At 41.9% G+C, this 20,759-nt stretch overlaps 1 protein-coding gene and 1 long non-coding RNA gene across 2 annotated transcripts; one reads left to right on the plus strand and one right to left on the minus strand.

The window, feature by feature from the left end:
- The first annotated feature begins 1,178 nt into the window (after positions 1-1,178).
- Positions 1,179-8,913, plus strand: LOC110523608 (uncharacterized). Its single transcript, XR_002473470.3, has 4 exons — positions 1,179-1,280; positions 2,168-2,192; positions 6,961-7,038; positions 7,171-8,913. It is a non-coding gene; the product is annotated as an uncharacterized LOC110523608 (long non-coding RNA).
- Positions 8,422-20,297, minus strand: LOC110523607 (adenylate kinase isoenzyme 1). Its single transcript, XM_021602464.3, has 7 exons — positions 19,935-20,297; positions 16,783-16,822; positions 16,118-16,153; positions 15,418-15,581; positions 15,052-15,168; positions 9,184-9,375; positions 8,422-8,911 (listed from the first exon to the last, which is right to left on the minus strand). Exons 2-7 carry the CDS (start codon positions 16,787-16,789, stop codon positions 8,843-8,845), a joined length of 585 nt encoding a protein of 194 aa, XP_021458139.1. The 5' UTR covers positions 16,790-16,822; positions 19,935-20,297; the 3' UTR covers positions 8,422-8,842.
- Between the last annotated feature and the right edge of the window lie 462 nt (positions 20,298-20,759).

The raw sequence follows: 20,759 nt of genomic DNA on the forward strand, positions 1-20,759 counted from the left end.
CTGAATTGGTTTCCAGTCAGAGACAGCTGTTTATCTTTGTCTCTGATTGGGGATCCTATTTAGGATGCCATTTTCCATTTTGGTTTTGTGGGTTATTGTCTATGTGTAGTTGTATGTCAGCACTCGTGTCTTATAGCGTCATGTTCGTTTGGTTGTTTTGTTAGTTTGTTTAGTGTTCTTTGTTTTAATAAAATAAGTATGTATTCATCTCACGCTGGGCCTTGGTCTCATCGTTATGACGAACGTGACAAATATAGAATATTATGATGTTGTGATGATGATGATATCCGGCAATTGTCCCCTTGTCAAATCTCTTATTTGATAGACAAATTAATAAATTGTATATTTGGGAACAGAGAAACAGAGAGGGCATAACAGGTGACTACAGTGAAGGATAAATTACACATTCATAATTTCATACTGTAACAATGGCTGCAGCCTTCATGGAGACACACGATAGGCTTTTCATTTAAAATAACATATCACAGTACAAGACTATCATTGTCGTGTGTTTGAACTTTGAATATATATATTTTTCGCCGTATTCTGGTCAAGAATAGGCTAAGTCATTGGTGGTGCCTCAATGTTTATAACCCTGTGCCGTATATGGACCAACGGCAGATATTTGAATGTTGTTGTTGCTAAGAACAGAACAGGAATACGGCTTGAAATGTATGTGGTATTACATTGCCTACTGTTGGCCTACAAGCAGGTTAATATGTTTGTGAAAGTGTTGGAAGAAACTTTTTCAAATAGATTGTGGATTTTTTTATGAAAATCTACAAAAATAGAGGCAGTTTGTGTTTGTTTGGAATATATAATTATTGCTCAATATGTTCTGTAACCTATACATGTGCTATATTACCAGTCCTGTGTAAGAACTTGACTATAGGATTTGGTGTATGGTAGGAAGCCTACAAAAACACTTGACTCATGACTCCAGACTCATGTCCTGCATTAGGAAAATGTATACAATTTCAGCTTGTTGACACCAGACTTAGAGAGGAGATACCCTAGATAACATTCTTTCCTCCAAAACTCCATGGAAGAACAAACACAGGCCACTTGTAAGAATCACATAACTCAGATCCTGTTCAATAAAACAAGCACAAACTCTCAGCTCGTTGTAGACTCCCCTCTACATGTAAGTAGACACAGGAGGCGGACTACAGTACATTGGCCATTCATCAAAGACGGCTAGGTAGACAAACACCCACATGCCTAGCATAGCAGCGTCCCAGACGATACAAACAGACTGCACGTACACATCGGCGTTCAAGGTGCGTCTCCTCTATAAACTTGTGGGGGGGGAGAATAACAGGAAACAATCCGGCGCTATGTGTCATCCTCTTCTATCGCCAGTTCAGCGGTTTGACGCAGGTTTTCAGCACGGTGCCACTGGTTTCCATGTCGCCAGTCAGCAGCACGTCAGTCGGAGGGGGAAATTTGTGAAAGTGTCCATGCGCCAGCTCACAGGTTTCCTTTTGGATACTAGGGCAAGGCCGTGTGTTAGCAAATAGCTTTGGTGCATGACGTGGGAGATGGACAAGACGGGATCTGGAGGTCATACCGTGCATTTGTTATATCGTGTTGGCCTAAGGTTGTAGGTGTACATGTTGGCCTATCAAGCGTTTGTCGATACTCCCCATTTCTCCCTCCACTAGCCTCCACGGAGTTGTATGATGGCTGGTGAATGGAATGCATTGTAAAGTCCCCATGTCAATAACGGCTCAATCTGACATTTTTACTCTTAAATGTTTTATGTGATGTAGGCTACAATGTGAAAGGCTGATTGAACTGGCCAATTTTGGTATCCTAATACATGATGGTACACACAAGTTGTTTCCCTTATTTGTCCTACCTTCAAGCTAGGTACGGTCTTGACATTCTTAAACATTTTAAGATCTCCTTTATTTAAGGTAATATTTCTCCCTTGTATGATCTCAATTGATATTGTTGTATGATGATACCATGTATTTTTTCATATTTGTGCAAATGGCTGTGTTTCGAAATTTCTCTCTTTTAAAATTCTTTCTAAAACAGAAAATGTACACAATTCAGTGGATGTCAATCAACAAAAATGTACAAATAATATGTTGAAGGCGTTATCTGCATTTGGCACAGATGACTGAACTACCCACTTATTTGTGTGTCTCTGTGTCTGCAGGTATACTGACAGGGAGGCAAACAAGGTATGTACAATCAGTGGTGTAAAGTACTGAAGTAAAAATACTTTAAACTACTACAGTAGCTTTTTGGGGTATCTGTACTTTACTTGAATATTTATATTTTTGACTACTTTTACTTTTCCTTTTGTACATTCCAAAAGAAAATATTGTATTTCTTACTCCATACATTTTCCCTGACAACCAAAAGTACTCATTACATTTTGAATGCACAGCAGGACAGGAAAATAGCCAAATTCACCACTTATCAATAGAACATGTCATCATCCCTACTGCCTCTGTTCTGGCAGACTCACTAAACACAAATTCATCTTTTGTAAATAATGTCTGAGTGTTGGAGTGTGACCCTGGCTATCCGAAAAATGTAAAAACAGGAAAATGGTGCCATCTGCTTTGCTTAATATAAGGAATTCTAAATTATTTATATGTTTACTTTTGATACTTAAGTATATTTTAGCAATTACATTTACTTTTGATACTTAAGTTTATTTAGAACCAAACACTTTTAGACTTTTACTCAAGTAGTATTTTACTGGCTGATTTTCACTTTTACTTGAGTCCCACTGATTAGTATTTGTATATACAGTGCCTTGCGAAAGTATTCGGCCCCCTTGAACTTTGCGACCTTTTGCCACATTTCAGGCTTCAAACATAAAGATATAAAACTGTATTTTTTGTGAAGAATCAACAACAAGTGGGACACAATCATGAAGTGGAACGACATTTATTGGATATTTCAAACGTTTTTTAACAAATCAAAAACTGAAAAATTGGGCGTGCAAAATTATTCAGCCCCTTTACTTTCAGTGCAGCAAACTCTCTCCAGAAGTTCAGTGAGGATCTCTGAATGATCCAATGTTGACCTAAATGACTAATGATGATAAATACAATCCACCTGTGTGTAATCAAGTCTCCGTATAAATGCACCTGCACTGTGATAGTCTCAGAGGTCCGTTAAAAGCGCAGAGAGCATCATGAAGAACAAGGAACACACCAGGCAGGTCCGAGATACTGTTGTGAAGAAGTTTAAAGCCGGATTTGGATACAAAAAGATTTCCCAAGCTTTAAACATCCCAAGGAGCACTGTGCAAGCGATAATATTGAAATGGAAGGAGTATCAGACCACTGCAAATCTACCAAGACCTGGCCGTCCCTCTAAACTTTCAGCTCATACAAGGAGAAGACTGATCAGAGATGCAGCCAAGAGGCCCATGATCACTCTGGATGAACTGCAGAGATCTACAGCTGAGGTGGGAGACTCTGTCCATAGGACAACAATCAGTCGCATTTATACTACTTCCGGCGCCGACAGAGATGGCCGCCTCGCTTCGCGTTCCTAGGAAACAATGCAGTTTTTTGTTTTTTTACGTGTTATTTCTTACATTAGTACCCCAGGTCATCTTAGGTTTCATTACATACAGTCGAGAAGAACTACTGAATATAAGAGCAACGTCAACTCACCATCAGTACGACCAAGAATATGTTTTTCGCGACGCGGACCCTGTGTTCTGCCTTACAAACAGGACAACGGAGTGGATCCTATGCAGCGACCCAAAAAAACGACTCCGAAAGAGAGGGAAACGAGGCGGTCTTCTGGTCAGACTCCGGAGACGGGCACATCGCGCACCACTCCCTAGCATTCTTCTTGCCAATGTCCAGTCTCTTGACAACAAGGTTGATGAAATCCGAGCACGGGTAGCATTCCAGAGGGACATCAGAGACTGTAACGTCCTTTGCTTCACTGAAACATGGCTCACTGGAGAGACTCTATCCGAAGCGGTGCAGCCAACGGGTTTCTCCACACATCGCGCTGACAGAAACAAACATCTTTCTGGTAAGAAGAGGGGCGGGGGCGTATGCCTCATGGCCAACGTGACATGGTGTGATGAAAGAAACATACAGGAACTCAAATCCTTCTGTTCACCTGATTTAGAATTCCTCACAATCAAATGTAGACCGCATTATCTACCAAGAGAATTCTCTTCGATTATAATCACAGCCGTATATATCCCCCCCCAAGCAGACACATCGATGGCTCTGAACAAACTTTATTTAACTCTCTGCAAACTGGAAACGATTTATCCGGAGGCTGCATTCATTGTAGCTGGGGATTTTAACAAGGCTAATCTGAAAACAAGACTCCCCAAATTTTATCAGCATATCGATTGCGCAACCAGGGGAGGAAAGACCTTGGATCATTGTTACTCTAACTTCCGCGACGCATATAAGGCCCTGCCCCGCCCCCCTTTCGGAAAAGCTGACCACGACTCCATTTTGTTGATCCCTGCCTACAGACAGAAACTAAAACAAGAGGCTCCCACGCTGAGGTCTGTCCAACGCTGGTCCGACCAAGCTGACTCCACACTCCAAGACTGCTTCCATCACGTGGACTGGGAGATGTTTCGTATTGCGTCAGATAACAACATTGACGAATACGCTGATTCGGTGTGTGAGTTCATTAGAACGTGTGTTGAAGATGTTGTTCCCATAGCAACGATTAAAACATTCCATAACCAGAAACCGTGGATTGATGGCAGCATTCGTGTGAAACTGAAAGCGCGAACCACTGCTTTTAATCAGGGCAAGGTGTCTGATAACATGACCGAATACAAACAGTGCAGCTATTCCCTCCGCAAGGCTATCAAACAAGCTAAGCGCCAGTACAGAGACAAAGTAGAATCTCAATTCAACGGCTCAGACACAAGAGGCATGTGGCAGGGTCTACAGTCAATCACGGACTACAGGAAGAAATCCAGCCCAGTCACGGACCAGGATGTCTTGCTCCCAGGCAGACTAAATAACTTTTTTGCCCGCTTTGAGGACAATACAGTGCCACTGACACGGCCTGCCACGAAAACATGCGGTCTTTCCTTCACTGCAGCCGAGGTGAGTAAGACATTTAAACGTGTTAACCCTCGCAAGGCTGCAGGCCCAGACGGCATCCCCAGCCGCGCCCTCAGAGCATGCGCAGACCAGCTGGCCGGTGTGTTTACGGACATATTCAATCAATCCCTATACCAGTCTGCTGTTCCCACATGCTTCAAGAGGGCCACCATTGTTCCTGTTCCCAAGAAAGCTAAGGTAACTGAGCTAAACGACTACCGCCCCGTAGCACTCACATCCGTCATCATGAAGTGCTTTGAGAGACTAGTCAAAGACCATATCACCTCCACCCTACCTGACACCCTAGACCCACTCCAATTTGCTTACCGCCCAAATAGGTCCACAGACGATGCAATCTCAACCACACTGCACACTGCCCTAACCCATCTGGACAAGAGGAATACCTATGTGAGAATCCTGTTCATCGACTACAGCTCGGCATTCAACACCATAGTACCCTCCAAGCTCGTCATCAAGCTCGAGACCCTGGGTCTCGACCCCGCCCTGTGCAACTGGGTACTGGACTTCCTGACGGGCCGCCCCCAGGTGGTGAGGGTAGGCAACAACATCTCCTCCCCGCTGATCCTCAACACTGGGGCCCCACAAGGGTGCGTTCTGAGCCCTCTCCTGTACTCCCTGTTCACCCACGACTGCATGGCCACGCACGCCTCCAACTCAATCATCAAGTTTGCGGACGACACAACAGTGGTAGGCTTGATTACCAACAACGACGAGACGGCCTACAGGGAGGAGGTGAGGGCCCTCGGAGTGTGGTGTCAGGAAAATAACACTCAACGTCAACAAAACTAAGGAGATGATTGTGGACTTCAGGAAACAGCAGAGGGAACACCCCCCTATCCACATCGATGGAACAGTAGTGGAGAGGGTAGCAAGTTTTAAGTTCCTCGGCATACACATCACAGACAAACTGAATTGGTCCACTCATACAGACAGCATCGTGAAGAAGGCGCAGCAGCGCCTCTTCAACCTCAGGAGGCTGAAGAAATTCGGCTTGTCACCAAAAGCACTCACAAACTTCTACAGATGCACAATCGAGAGCATCCTGGCGGGCTGTATCACCGCCTGGTATGGCAACTGCACCGCCCTCAACCGTAAGGCTCTCCAGAGGGTAGTGAGGTCCGCACAACGCATCACCGGGAGCAAACTACCTGCCCTCCAGGACACCTATACCACCCGATGTCACAGGAAGGCCATAAAGATCATCAAGGACATCAACCACCCGAGCCACTGCCTGTTCACCCCGCTATCATCCAGAAGGCGAGGTCAGTACAGGTGCATCAAAGCTGGGACCGAGAGACTGAAAAACAGCTTCTATCTCAAGGCCATCAGACTGTTAAACAGCCACCACTAACACTGAGTGGCTGCTGCCAACACACTGACACTGACTCAACTCCAGCCACTTTAATAATGGGAATTGATGGGAAATGATGTAAATATATCACTAGCCACTTTAAACAATGCTACCTTATATAAATGTTACTTACCCTACATTATTCATCTCATATGCATACGTATATACTGTACTCTATATCATCGACGGTATCCTTATGTAATACATGTATCACTAGCCACTTTATACTATGCCACTTTGTTTACATACTCATCTCATTTGTACATACTGTACTCGATACCATCTACTGTATCTTGCCTATGCTGCTCTGTACCATCACTCATTCATATATCCTTATGTACATATTCTTTATCCCCTTACACTGTGTACAAGACAGTAGTTTTGGAATTGTTAGTTAGATTACTTGTTATTGCTGCATTGTTGGAACTAGAAGCACAAGCATTTCGCTACACTCGCATTAACATCTGCTAACCATGTGTATGTGACAAATAAAATTTGATTTGATTTAAAACCTTATAGCACTCAGTCACAGCAGCCATCTTCTTCCTTCCTGAGCCCTTCAATGTAGATTCCAGAGGTCTCTACATTATGGACAAGGTATGTGTATGAAAACCGTTGTCAAATGTGAACCGTTTTTTCATTCACATTTACCACAAAAACCAAGGTATGAATACTGCCATGTGCACGCTTTGTTAATCATCTGTATGATTATTATTTTTGTATTCACAGACTTCATCCTCCCTACACCGCTGATGAATATAACTGGAAACCTGTTCGATCACCATGCACTGCAAAATCATTCTTGCTATGGATACGAAGGATATCAACATATTAACACGCCAGAGAAAATATCGACTGAACTTGGAGCTGGGAGTTGACCTTATATTTATCTATTTGAATTCTGCTTTGCCACTAAAATCATAATAAACATTGACTACTAAACTATTGTATTATTGTTATGCTGATTAATAATACAAATAATAGGGGGAAACCCCAAAAGGTTATTCAAGGAACCATTAAAGTTTTTTTTTAAGAACTTAGAGGTTCCCCCAGTTTCAGTTTGAAGAACCCCTAAAGGAGCCTTTTCTTTTTAGAGTATAATACTTCTGACAGCCAACTTTATAACTCCGCCCATAGCTTCTGGACTTTATAGCATTCCCAGAAGGCATGGATTATTGAGTCGTTGTTAGTTTTACACTTACACTGCCGTTGTGCTGTAGAATTTGTGAATTTTGTTTTGTATAATATATTCTGTGCATTTGTTTATACTGGATTAAAAGTACAATGTTAGCTGTAAATGTGTTAGTTATGTTCCAACATTCCTCCATCTTGTGCTGATATCAGTTCTTTTTTAGTCTTGATTCCAATAGTTAATTTTTTTTCTAAGAGATTGTCTGTTGGATAGGCCCTCTGCAAGGTTTTGTATATCTTACCTATCATATGAATATCCTTTTCTGACTCAAATAGGATTCCTTCAAGACACAGCAGATCTGTTATGTGATGTAATGAGACATATAATGAGGTGTTAGAGAGTGGAATAAGATATGAACATACTCTATTTGCTTTTACAACTCTTGGTTACTATTGTACTTTTCCTGCTGTGGGAGAACTATACTATATCCTGAATGTCTGAATGATCGATATGGCCTGCTGCCATGTCTGTCAATGCATGACATTTAGCACCAAGCATAAAGGAGTCTAATCTCCATGCTTTCCCATATACTCCAGTGCCCATATGGCGACACATGAGCGTAGAGAGTGCTGCCGAGCCCAACCCAGGAAGGCATTGTACATGTAAGGTCAGGCGAAGTGTTGACAGCCCCCTCTTTTAATTACATAGAGCTGAGATCAGCACTAATGGTAAGGGTGTGTGTGTGTAAATGTGTGTGTGTGCTATTCTGTGAGATTGTATCAACCTATTATTTATCCAATTGAGAAGGTCTCTTCTGTCAGATATTAAATAAATATGCAGTTGTTTGGTTAGGGTTTGAAGGTGATGTTTTAATGAGACAGAGGAACAGGTAAGGTTTTTAGAAAACCACACACACACAGACACACACATACACACATACATACCTACACACACACACACACATAGACCTACAGTACTGTAAGTGTGGACAAGACATGGCAGGCAAACAGGAAGTGAACAGTAGACTCTCAGGAAGTTGTGACATTCTTGTAAATATGGCCGTATATGGGTGTCGGTTGTGGTTGGTGAACTGTAACAATAGATTATTGCTGGAGGAGAAGTACAGTGTTGAATTAAGGCATCGCTGTTCTTTAATGGCCTTTCATTATAACCAAGGTGACTCAGCAGATTGTTGCTTTTTTTCGGCATAAGATGGACATTTAGAAAAAAATAACCAAAAATAAATGTAGATCCAGTCATGTTTGCTTTTTACTTCAGGCCGTCGATAGCTTTGGCAACGTGTCCGAAGACTTCATCCACAGGCAGTTCAGAGTCGATCTGAGGAGAACAAGAGAAAGAAAGGCATGAAATTAGATTACAAAGGGGGTGGCATCGTCATTGCAAAGTGAAGAGTATTTTATGAGCGAGAGAGTGTTAGACTTTTCAGAGAGATGTGAGATGAGACACTTGGGTGTACTGTCACATTGTATAATTTTTTTTACGTGCCGTTTAAAAATACAAATAAAATGATTCCACTGTGCTATACATGACAAACTTCCTCTGTCTTTTATCTCATGACAGTAGCCTATAGCTATTAGTTCCAGCCTCACCTTCCTGACAATGCCGCGGCTGGAGTAGAAGGCGATGACTGGCTCGGTGGCTTTGTAGTACAGGTCCAGGCGCTTCTTAATGGTCTCCTCATTGTCGTCAGCTCGGCCGCTGGTCTCACCGCGCTTCATCAGTCTCTTGACCATGGTCTCACCCTTGGCGTCAATGTACAGCAGCAGGCAGGGGGCTCCGATCTGTGAGAAGACAAACAAAATGGTGAACACAAAGGTGGGAGGTGATGGGAAAAATCTAAATATTTATTGAGAGAAGATCTATGGGAAATAGAGGAATATTGAGCTATTGGTGATTTATGAATGGACAGGACCTCATAAGTTCATGTATGGATCGTTCTACAGAAGTAGTGTAAAAATTTCAATTTAAATCGTATTTCTCCAAACTTTTAGCACACATGTCAGGTAGACATATATACTACTCACACACTTTGTTAGTATTGCACATCTGAAATATGTACCTGAATTCCTTACCACCCCACTAAATGTGTCACTGCTGAAACATAGTGGGAAATGTTGCTATAAAGGGAGAACCATGCACAGCAGGGATCCTTTTGATGAACATTCTATTACAGATTCATCTTCGATTCGCATACTAAATTAACAAAATAGTAAAAACATGATTTTTTTTGCCTGATTTTCAAAACCTTTACATTTTATTTAGAGAAATATCAGCTCTATTGTTCCCTGTAAAATGTTCAATGTTGATTGAATTACTTATGCATAAAATATTTTTATGTTGTTAGATGTTTAAATGATCACTTTATCTTTATTTTGGTCAAATACCAGGCATTTCAGTGTCAAGTGTTTATTATTACTTTATTGTTGAATATTGAACAATTAAAACAAACGATATACTTGTAATGAAGCCGCTCAACAACTACTTCACATTTGTCATCTAACAGCCTCCCATCCAGTGTGACACACAGAAGCAACCAGGGTCAACGACCTGCTCAAGGGCACGTCAACAGATCTCCCACCAGCCCTCCAAGATCCCCCCCCCCCCCCCCCCCCCCACAGTTCCCCAAGAGCGGACCCTCAACCATCAATCCCCCCACCACCCCACCCCACCCCCCCCACCCCAATGCACCAACAACCAACAAAATGAACAAAAGACAAAAAAGACATCAAGGACAACAAAAAACCATAACAGCAAGGCCAATCAAAAATGTTTGAGTGCATGTGCATTTTTTATTTTACCTTTATTTAACCAGTCAGTTAAGAACAAATTCTTATTTTCAATGACAGCCTGTTCAGGGGCAGAATGACAGATGTGTACCTTGTCAGCTCGGGTATTTGAACTTGCAACCTTCCGGTTACTAGTCCAACACTCTAACCAAGAGGCTACCCTGCCGCCCCAGGGTGCATTTGAATAAGAGTGTGTGTATATTGCATGTGTACAAACACCTGCACCTCATCAGCCTCAGGCAAACCAGCATTAACTGTAACAACACTGCCCCTCAGTGTCATTCAAACTTACTTTTTGTTAATTTTGACTTATTTTGACTTATTTTGACTTTTTAGTTTTTACTTTTACTGTCAAGTGTTAGTCATAGGTAGGTCTTTATGTGGTCTTGAGTGGTCTCAAGACCAAGACCACTAGATCAAGAGTCCAAGGGCCCTTTCTTCAATTGTTAGAAACTCAAGTAAAGTAAACTTAAGTAGGGTACAGTACAGTTTAGCAGAGCACAGTAGAGTACAGTACAGCAGAGTAGGTTACAGTACAGCACAGTATAATAGAGCACAGAGTATAGTTTAGTACAGTAAAGTAAAGTAAAGCACATTATAGACGTCTATGTTTTGGCCAAATAGATGTCAATGTTTGGGATCTTGGAGAATTGGAGCCCCCCCTGCTGGCTATGCATTTCAATACTCTACACTTTTTCCTGAAGTTTGCACTTGTCCACTACCCACATGGTGGTCCTCTGTAGCTCAGTTGGTAGAGCATGGCGCATGCAACTTTAGATTGGAGATGCTGCTGGTGCTGTCACAGACTCCATGCTGGCACAGATACAAAGATGAGACCTCTATTGTTTCAGTTGTGACAATTTTGACACATTTTGTTCTTTAAAAAATCACCATTGCTAACATATGGCTGTCTGTCTTTCATGTGGGCATCCAAGCAAACATATATTTTAGTCCCAAAACCATAAGTTTACATATTTCTTGATGTATTCGGATGTTCGGTAGTGACACTTCTCCAAAATACATTATGATTTGCAGACAGACTACTCAAAATGTGGCCATAGTGGAGAGGTGATATTTGTAGGGGTGGGGCTTAAGGCACATTCATTCTACAGTCTTTTAAAGTGTGTGATTTGGTAGTTTGTTTATTTGGATCCCCATTAACTTTTGCAGAAGCAGCAGCTACTCTTCCTGGGGTCCATGAAAAAAACACAAAACATGACAAGTAACAAAACACACATTTAAAATACAATGATATACAACCAACGCAACAACAAAAATTATACAAACATTACAACAAAAAAATAATGTGTGTGTTAGAGTGTCTGTGTGTGGGTGTGTTTGTGTGTGTCCCCTTACAGTCCCCACCATTCCATGAGTTGTCTTTTAATCAGTTTTTTAAAGGTAATTTTGCTGTTTGCCTGAGTGATTGGAGCTGGAAGGGAGTTCCATGAGATCAAGGCTCTATATAAAACTGTCCGTTGCTGTGAATTCGTTTTGGACTTGGGGACTGTGAAGAGACCCCCGTTGGGATGCCTTGTGGGGTATGTATTGGTGTCTGAGCTGAAAGTTATTTGATTCTGCAGACAATCTGGAATTCTCATCACAGTAATACTTCTCATAAAAACTAGAAGAGAAGCGGTTCATATTTCATCCATCCTCAACTAGGAAAGACTGGCATGCATGTTGTTGACGTTAGTTCTGTATGTGCAATTAAGGTCAAGGCGTGTTGCTCTGTTTTGAGACAGCTGCAGCTTTGCTATGTCTTTCTTTGCTGCACTTGACCATATTACCGGACAGTAGTCAAGATGGGACTAGATTAGAGCCTGAACAACTCGTACAATTGATGTTTGTGTCAAAAACACAGAACATCTTTTTATAACAGATATACCTCTCCCCATCTTCACAACAACTTTGTCAATATGACTTGACCATGATAATTGACCATCCAATGTTATACCTAGCAGTTTAACTTTTTAAACTCTCTCAATGGTCACACCCTTTATGTAGAACTCCAGTTAAGGTCAAAAGTGGGGACAGCATTTTTCAGAGAAAGATATTTTTTTTAAATAAACACAACTAATAATTAGATCAGTATCTTTGAATGTAATAATACAACAACTCAAGATGTTCTATTTAAATAAGTGTAAAAAATATATATACACAAATCATGAATTGCTTTATTTTCAAACATGAAGTTTAGGAATCAGGGTTTGGGACAGCCACCTCCAAATAGAACAAATACAGTGGCAAAGAAAAGTATGTGAACCCTTTGGAAATACCAGGATTTCTGCATAAATTGGTCATACAATTTGATCTGATATCCATCTTGGTCACAACAATAGACAAGCACAGTCTGCTTAAACTAAAAACACAAACAATTATACATTTTCATGTCTTTATTGAACACACCATGTAAACATTCACAGTGCAGGGAGGGAAAAATACGTGAACCCTTGGATTTAATAACTGGTTGACCATTGGCAGCATTAACCTCAACCAAATGTTTTCTGTATTTGCAGATCAGACCTGCGGTCAGGAGTAATTTCGGACCATTCCTCTTTACAAAACTGTTTCAGTTCAGCAATATTCTTGGGATGTCTGGTGTGAACTGCCCTCTTGAGGTCATGCCACAGCATCTCAAATCAGCTTGAGGTCAGGAGTCTGACTGGGCCACTCCAGAAGATGTATTTTCTTCTGTTAAAGCCATTCTGTTGTTGATTTACTTCTATGTTTTGGGTCGTTGCCCTGTTGCAACCCCCAATTTCTGTTCAGCTTAAATTGGCGGACAGATAGCCTAACATTCTCCTGCAAAATGTCTTGATAAACTTGGGAATTCATTTTTCCGTCGACAGAAAGCTGTCCAGGCCCTGAGGTAGCAAGCAGCCCCAAACCATGTTGCTCCCTCCACCATACTTTACAGTTGGAATGAGGTTTTGATATTGGTGTGCTGTGCCTTTTTTCTCCACACATAGTGTTGTGTGTTCCTTATAAACCACTCAACTGTAGTTGAATCTGTCCACAGAATATTTTTCCAGTAGCGCTGTGGAACATCCAGGTGCAGCAATGTTTTTTTGGACAGCAGTGGCTTCTTGAACACAATGTCCTCCCATGAACACAATTCTAGTTTAATGTTTTATGTATCGTAGATTCTTCAACAGAGATGTTAGCATGTTCCAGAGATTTCTGTTAGTCTTTAACTGACACTCTAGGATTCTTCTTAACCTCATTGAGCATTCTGTGCTGTGCTCTTGCATTGATCTTTGCAGGACAGCCACTCCTAGGAAGAGTAGCAACAGTGCTGAACTTTTTCCATTTATAGACAATTTGTCCTACTGTGGACTGATGAACATCAAGGCTTTTAGAGATACTTTTGTAACCCTTTCCAGCTTTATGCGAGTCAACAATTCTTAATCTTAGGTCTTCTGAGATCTCTTTTGTTCGAGGCATGGTTCACATCATTTACTGTGCTTGAGGCATAATAAATAAACAATTGAAAAAATCTAAATCCGTCTGTTTAAGATAGAGATATCTGTTTTGCATGGGCTACGTCTCATCCACCACATCCGCCAATGTTTGCCTTCAACATCAGCGGTGGAAGGTGGCCCTGGCTACAGAGTTGTTTGTCAGACCAGGAGACATCCCAATAATGGAAAATGAAACATAGATCAATGATGGCTAGAAGACCGGTGACATCGACCGCCGAGCACCGCCCGAACAAGGAGATTCATCGACTGTCGTGACAGTAACCGGGTACTTGGCTGAACATTTTATTTGAGTGAATTTTACACAGCATTTCCACATCAAAGGTATACAAGTAATTCCATGATAAATTCTTAGTATGTTTGTAGCTTATTTCTCTAAGATATAGGACAGGCACTTCAAAACATACTTCCTTTTGATTGATTTTTGGCAGGTTTTTTCCATGTATTAATCTGTGATTAAACACTTTTTTTGTGGGCTAATAGCAGTAAAGCCAAATTCAATGTTTCATCAAATCATTTTGTAATATATTTTCTTAAAATTCTAAATCAAATAGCTAAATTATCCTTAGTATGACCATCCTAAAACAATTCTGTGTTAGCTTAGGGAGATACAATACGCATTTCTTTGGTAAAAAAAAAGACAGGTGCTGCTGATAATACTGCCATCGTCGTCGATGCAGACGACATGTATGTGCATGTGTAGCTCATGTATCAGATGGTGTCTGGCCAAAAATATTAAGGCATGTCATACTCTTTTTGGCCAGACAGTATCAGATACATGGGCTACATATTGTAAGGCAGAGGGGCACTATTTCGCTCGATCGAATGCTTTCTCTGGTGAGCCACTTGCGAATTGAAGGAAAGTTGGCAGGTGCACAGTGCACTGTTCGCATGCTGGAATTATTTTGGATGAACATACTAAGGTAACCAATTTTTTAAAAGGGATTTTTTTGGACAATCAGATGAAAACATCATGACTGGTTGTGTTCATGGCACATTAAAAGGTAATACATTTTTACAGATAAATTACATGTCTTTACTATAAATCCCATAACACCTTTTTGAGAAGGGACGGGGAGGAGGGGTGGCCTCAGACTGGCCTCTGCCTGGGACCTCCAAATCACAAAGTCCGCCCATGGGAACAGTAAGGATTTTCGAAATGTGAATCCATGTTCCTGTCTCCTCTTACCTTCTTCTCGAACTCCTCGCCCTGTTTGACCTCACGGGGGTAGCCATCAATAAGGAAGCCCTTGGACACATCAACCTTAGCGATCATGGCATCCTTGATCATGTCCAAGACTGTGTCCTATAGGAGGAAAGCATGTGTACTATTTATTGACATGAAACACACTCACCCTCATAGAAAGATGTTTGAACAGTTTTACTTCTGTGTTGATAAATAACTATGAACACAATAACACCCCTATAACAATTGGTATTTACCTGATTTATTGGGGCTTATTGCAAGAAGTTCAGCAGAAATTAATTGACGTGCTGTTACGCAGTAAGTGCTTTGTGGATATGGTTCTAAAAGCTGTCCAATGCAGCCACTCACCAGGGGTACGAGCTCTCCCTTCTGCATGATGGCCTGGAGGGTCTTGCCCCTCTCAGAGCCGGAGGCCACCTCAGCACGCAGCAGGTCCCCGGAGGACAGGTGGGTGTAGCCATACTTGGCCACCACCTTCTCACACTGGGTGCCCTTGCCAGAGCCAGGCCCGCCTTGGGGACACATACAAAAAGGACAGGCGAGGGGTTAGTGGTGTTTGGTCGGTTGGTGAATCCCATCTAGCCATAACCTTAATGGTAGTTGGGGAATCCCATCTAGCCATAACCTTACTGGTGGTTGGGGAATCCCATCTAGCCATAACCTTACTGGTGGTTGGTGAATTCCATCGTGCCATAACCTTAGTGATGGTTGGTAAATTTCATCAAGCCATAACCTTAGTGATGGTTGGAAGTGTATGACACAGGGCTGTTGTATGTATTTACTGTATACTTTAGTGCATTCCTTCAAGAGAAGTGTTATCTACACATCTAATGTTTTATTTTATTTTACATTTATTTAACTAGGCAAGTCAGTTAAGAACAAATTCGTATTTACAGTGATGGCCTACGAATATCATTTAGCATTTAGAACATGTACACATAGAACATAGAACGTGTACACATGTTGTATTGTGTTGATGTTCTGATGGTGTTGATTCTGATTTTGTGTGGAGTTTCACAAAATTAGAGGAAAAATCTATTTTACTCACCCACAACAAAGATGATCTTGGCGTCCTTGATTTTGTCTAGAAGGAACAGAGACAACAGAGCAACATGTGAGTCTTGGTAGTTCTAGAAACAACTTTAGACGTTTAGGTTACTCATTAACCCTGCAGCTTGCTAAGAGTAAACCAAGTAATACAAATGTTTTAAACGTGACAGTGTAATAAACCATCATCAGAATTGACAATTCGTCCAGAGCAGCTGGCTGAGCAACCCATCTTGACACGGAACCTCACTGCACTGCACTGGAGCTAGCGTGCCATGCTCTACTCTGCCTAATTAGACTACAATGGAGTTACCTTGGCAACTACAACCAACCACAATGCTTTGTGACCACATAGAAGATGACCCACAAGCAGTGCAAATATATCTCTCAATGGAAAAAAACGTATCAGTCACTGATAAGTAGTAGCTATAAGAAATTGCTAAAAAATCCATGTTGCCTCATCGATCAATCAACAACAATAGAACTCATAGAAACTTTTTTCCCATGTGAGTGTTGTGTTAACTGTGAATGTACAGTATGTTCCTTTCAGCTGTTGCAATATCAAAAATAACTAGCAAAGATCACCATAGCCTAAGGATGCACTTCCACCATGAAAACAGTCTTATGTAAAAGGCTGACCAACATAAAATGATTTCTCATAATTACCTGCCATCTTGATCTGTTATGTAAGGGTTGTTCCTCTTAACTGAAATAGAAGACAGAGCATACAGATGTTAGTTTGTACATTCAGAGCTAGTATCACATTTCAACTGCAACTATGCAAATATTTTGGAAAAACAATCTCACTTTCTTATTTAAAATAGTCACCCATATCATTTCAAAGAGAACTAAAGACGGTCATTTTGGTCAGTAGTTTATCTTAGTATACTTACGAATCTCTGTCAAAAGTTAATTACTGCAAATTACATAATCTAATCTGAAAACATTCATATTCATTATATTGTAGTAAAGCCTATACTCTTTCAAGCAAAAGAGAAAATGTGTAAGTGAGAATAACCACTTACGCCTGAAATTGCTACTTTCTTATAATGTACAGTCCATTCGGAAAGTATTCAGACCCCTTGACTTTTCCACATTTTGTTACATTACAGCCTTATTCTAAAATGTATTAAACACATGTTTTTCCTCATCAAGCTACACACAACACACCATAATGACAAAGCGAAAACAGGTTTTTGGAAATATTTGCAAATGTATTACAAATTAAAAACAGAAATACCTTAGTTACATAAGTATTTAGACCCTTTTCTATGAGACTCGAAATTAAGCTCAGGTTCATCCTGTTTACATAGATCCTCCTTGAGATATTTCTACAACTTGATTGGATTCCACCTGTGGTAAATTAAATCAACTGGACAAGATTTGGAATGGCACACACCTATCTATATAAGGTCCCACAGTTGACAGTACATGTCAGAGCAAAAACCGAGCCATGAGGTCGAAGGAATTGTCTGTAGAGTTCCGAGACAGGATTGTGTCGAGGCACAGATCTGGGGAAGGGTACCAAAAAATGTCTGCAGCATTGAAGGTCCCCAAGAACACAGTGGCCTCCATCATTCTTAAATGGAAGAAGTTTGGAACCACCTAGACTCTTCCTAGAGCTTGTCACCCGGCCAAACTGAGCAATCGTGAGAGAAGGACCTTGGTCAGGGAGGTGACCAAGAACCCGATGGTCACTATGACAGAGCTCCAGAGCTCCTCTGTGGAGAAGGGAGAACCTTCCAGAAGAACAACCATCTCTGCAGCACTCGACTAATCAGGCCTTCAGACGGAAGCCACTCCTCAGTAAAAGGCACATGACAGCCCGCTTGAAGTTTGCCAAAGGCACCTAAAAGACTCTCAGACCATTAGAAATAAGATTCTCTGGTCTGATGAAACCAAGATTGAACTCTTTGGCCTGAATGCCAAGCATCACATCTGGAGAAAACCTGGCAGAATCCCTACAGTGAAGCATGGTGGTGGCAGCATCCTGCTGTGGGGATGTTTTTCAGCAGCAGGGACTGGGAGACTAGTCAGGATCAAGGAAAAGATGAACGGAGCAAAGTACAGAGATCATTGATGAAAACCTGCTCCAGAGCGCTCAGGACCTCAGACTGGTACGAAGATTCACCTTCCAACAGGACAGTGACCTGAAGCACACAGCCAAGACAAAGCAGGAGTGGCTTCGGGACAAGTTTCTGAATGTCCTTGAGTGGCCCAGCCAGAACCTGGATTTGAACCCGATCTAACATCTCTGGAGAGACCTGAAAATAGCTGTGCAGCAACACCCATCCAACCTGACAGAGCTGAGAGGATCTACCCTACTCTATCTTCCTTTTTCTGAAGGCTCAGTAGTCCAGGTCCAGGGTTTTATGTAGGGGCTGTTGACCCTGTGGTCTTTGTAAATGTCACCCAGGCATCTGAGTCTGTGCTGTGCCCTTTTGGGACTCCCTTCCTGGCCTATTATGGTGCTCTCATCAGGGTCTCCAGCCTGCTTGGAATGCCAAACACTCACAGCCTCCAGTCAGGGGAGGACCAGACATGTCCCAGGCAGCTGGGGTTACCGTTATGAAGTATGATTGATTTGACATGAGGTGTAACATGTGTGTTATATTGTGTTACGCTGCACAATGTTGACCACATACATTGACCTTTACGTTGACTGTACATTTTTTGTGCACCTCTCTTTCCCCAGCTATAAAAATACCCTGTCAGTCCCCCGTGCAGTTGTTTCCAGATACCATGTCAACTATTCCCAGAAAGCACATGGAATGCTGCATTGCACTTGCAGCTGGGAAAGCCAATGAAAGTGTAGCATGGAGTATTTCGCAATAAGCACATAATCCGTCATTACAACTGCAGTGTTCCCTGCTCGCTGTTGTGCAAAGCAGGTGGTGTACTGTATTGTATGTGGTCCTCCTGTGGTACTGCTACTTTAATAGTGGTGATATGCCTTTAAGGGAAAGCAGTGAAACTCTTTGACATCATCAGCCCAGTCTGAGTTATGATATTCTGTAGTCTGAGAGGGCGAGAGAGAGAGAGAGAGAGAGAGCGAGAGAGGTCTACTGTAGCTTGTTGTGTGTGTGTGTGTGTGTGTGTGTGTGTGTGTGTGTGTGTGTGTGTGTGTGTGTGTGTGTGTGTGTGTGTGTGTGTGTGTGTGTGTGTGTGTGTGTGTGTGTGTGTGTGTGTGTTCCAGGCTGTAGGGCTTCACTGTTTTGGAGCTGCACCATTAACTGAGAAGAATCAATAGAATCAGAATGCAAAATGCTGTAAATAGAGCCATATTGCAAAGCAGGTAGGCCGATGTCTGAATGTAAAAATAACATGAGGGGAGAAGCAACAGGACAGGCACAGGAACATGTAGGAAATTCCAGTTGAACTTCATGACAGCTCAATAAAAGATGAGCGAGTCAAAATCCAGCCAAGCCTGTTCTTTTTATCTCCTTCTGTGCATGCAGCCTAGGCATGCTCTTGTCAGTCACTGGGATTTATAAATACTGTGCGATGGTCTAGTCCATTCACAGCCATGGTGGATGACACATAGAATGACACACGCTTCCTTTGGCTGTCAGCTTTCCATAGCCTCTAAATGAATTGCATCAGAGAAGCAGTTACAGCTAAGGTCAGGCGCCACTGCAAATGCTTCTCTCTCTCTCTCTCTCTCTCTCTCTCTCTCTCCAGCCAGTCAAGCAGCCCTGCTCACTATTCCCTCACAAGCCTCTCTCTGTGTTCCTGCAGCACAACAAGCCCCCAAGCCATACTTCCTGCACTCTCTCTTCTTCTGAACTGCTGCCATTGTGTGTCTGTACTGTACTGACCTCTCTGTAACGGTGCAGATCTGTCCACCAGTGTCACTGTCCCTGTATCCTGTGTGTGTCTGAGCAGTGTCCCTGATGCACGGTGGCCCTCCCTCTCCTTCCTCCTTCTTTTTATAGCGCAGCTCAGCCTGCTCAGACACCAGTGCATTCTGGGAAAAGAGGGAGAGTGAGGGAGGGCGAGAGACAGGAGGAGAGGGAGGGGGAGGGTTTGCAGGCAGTGTGCTGCTCTAAGGATTAATTATTGTTGTGTTGTGTGTTCGATCCGCGGCTGCTCCCTTTGCATTTAAATTTTACGCCCTGCTTCATTAAGGAGAGGTTGTGTAATCGAGGGGAAGAGAGAGAGTGCTAGGGAGACACCAAGCTAATGAGGAAGTCAGTTAAGGGGGGGATTATCAACCTACTGCAGATTGAGATGTAGTTCCTTTAATATGGACTGAACCAACTGCTGGGGAGGTCAGGAGGGAAACACACAGCTACTGTACAAAGGACCCCACTGAGCACAAACTGGTTGAATCAAAGTTGTTTCAATGTAATTTGTCAATGTATTCTGACGTGGAATCTACATGGAAAATACATTGGATTTGAAAAAAGTAATCAATTGTTGTTTTGGGGGTAAAATTTCAACCTCAGGATTATGTCATCATTGTAACCAATTTTCAGCATAGACAAACCTTGTATAAAATGTGTTGAATTTGTACTTTTGAAACAATGTCCTTAATTCAACATTATATTCAATATATATATATATATATATATATATCCTCTTCTGAGGAGGAGAAGCGAGAAGGATCGGAGGACCAAAACGAAGCGTGGTAAGTGTCCATA

The sequence above is a fragment of the Oncorhynchus mykiss genome, chromosome 5, assembly GCF_057628025.1.
Source record: "Oncorhynchus mykiss isolate SJ-2025 chromosome 5, ASM5762802v1, whole genome shotgun sequence".
NCBI lineage: Eukaryota > Metazoa > Chordata > Actinopteri > Salmoniformes > Salmonidae > Oncorhynchus > Oncorhynchus mykiss.

Bases quoted from the DNA above. Each gene is read 5' to 3' on its own strand.
- LOC110523607 (XM_021602464.3), bottom strand. The intron at 9,376-15,051 runs GTAAGAGGAGAC...GTCTTCTCACAG, and splicing joins GCGAGGAGTTCGAGAAGAAG to ATCGGAGCCCCCTGCCTGCT. The intron at 8,912-9,183 runs GTGAGGCTGGAA...TGTTCTCCTCAG, and splicing joins GCCGCGGCATTGTCAGGAAG to ATCGACTCTGAACTGCCTGT.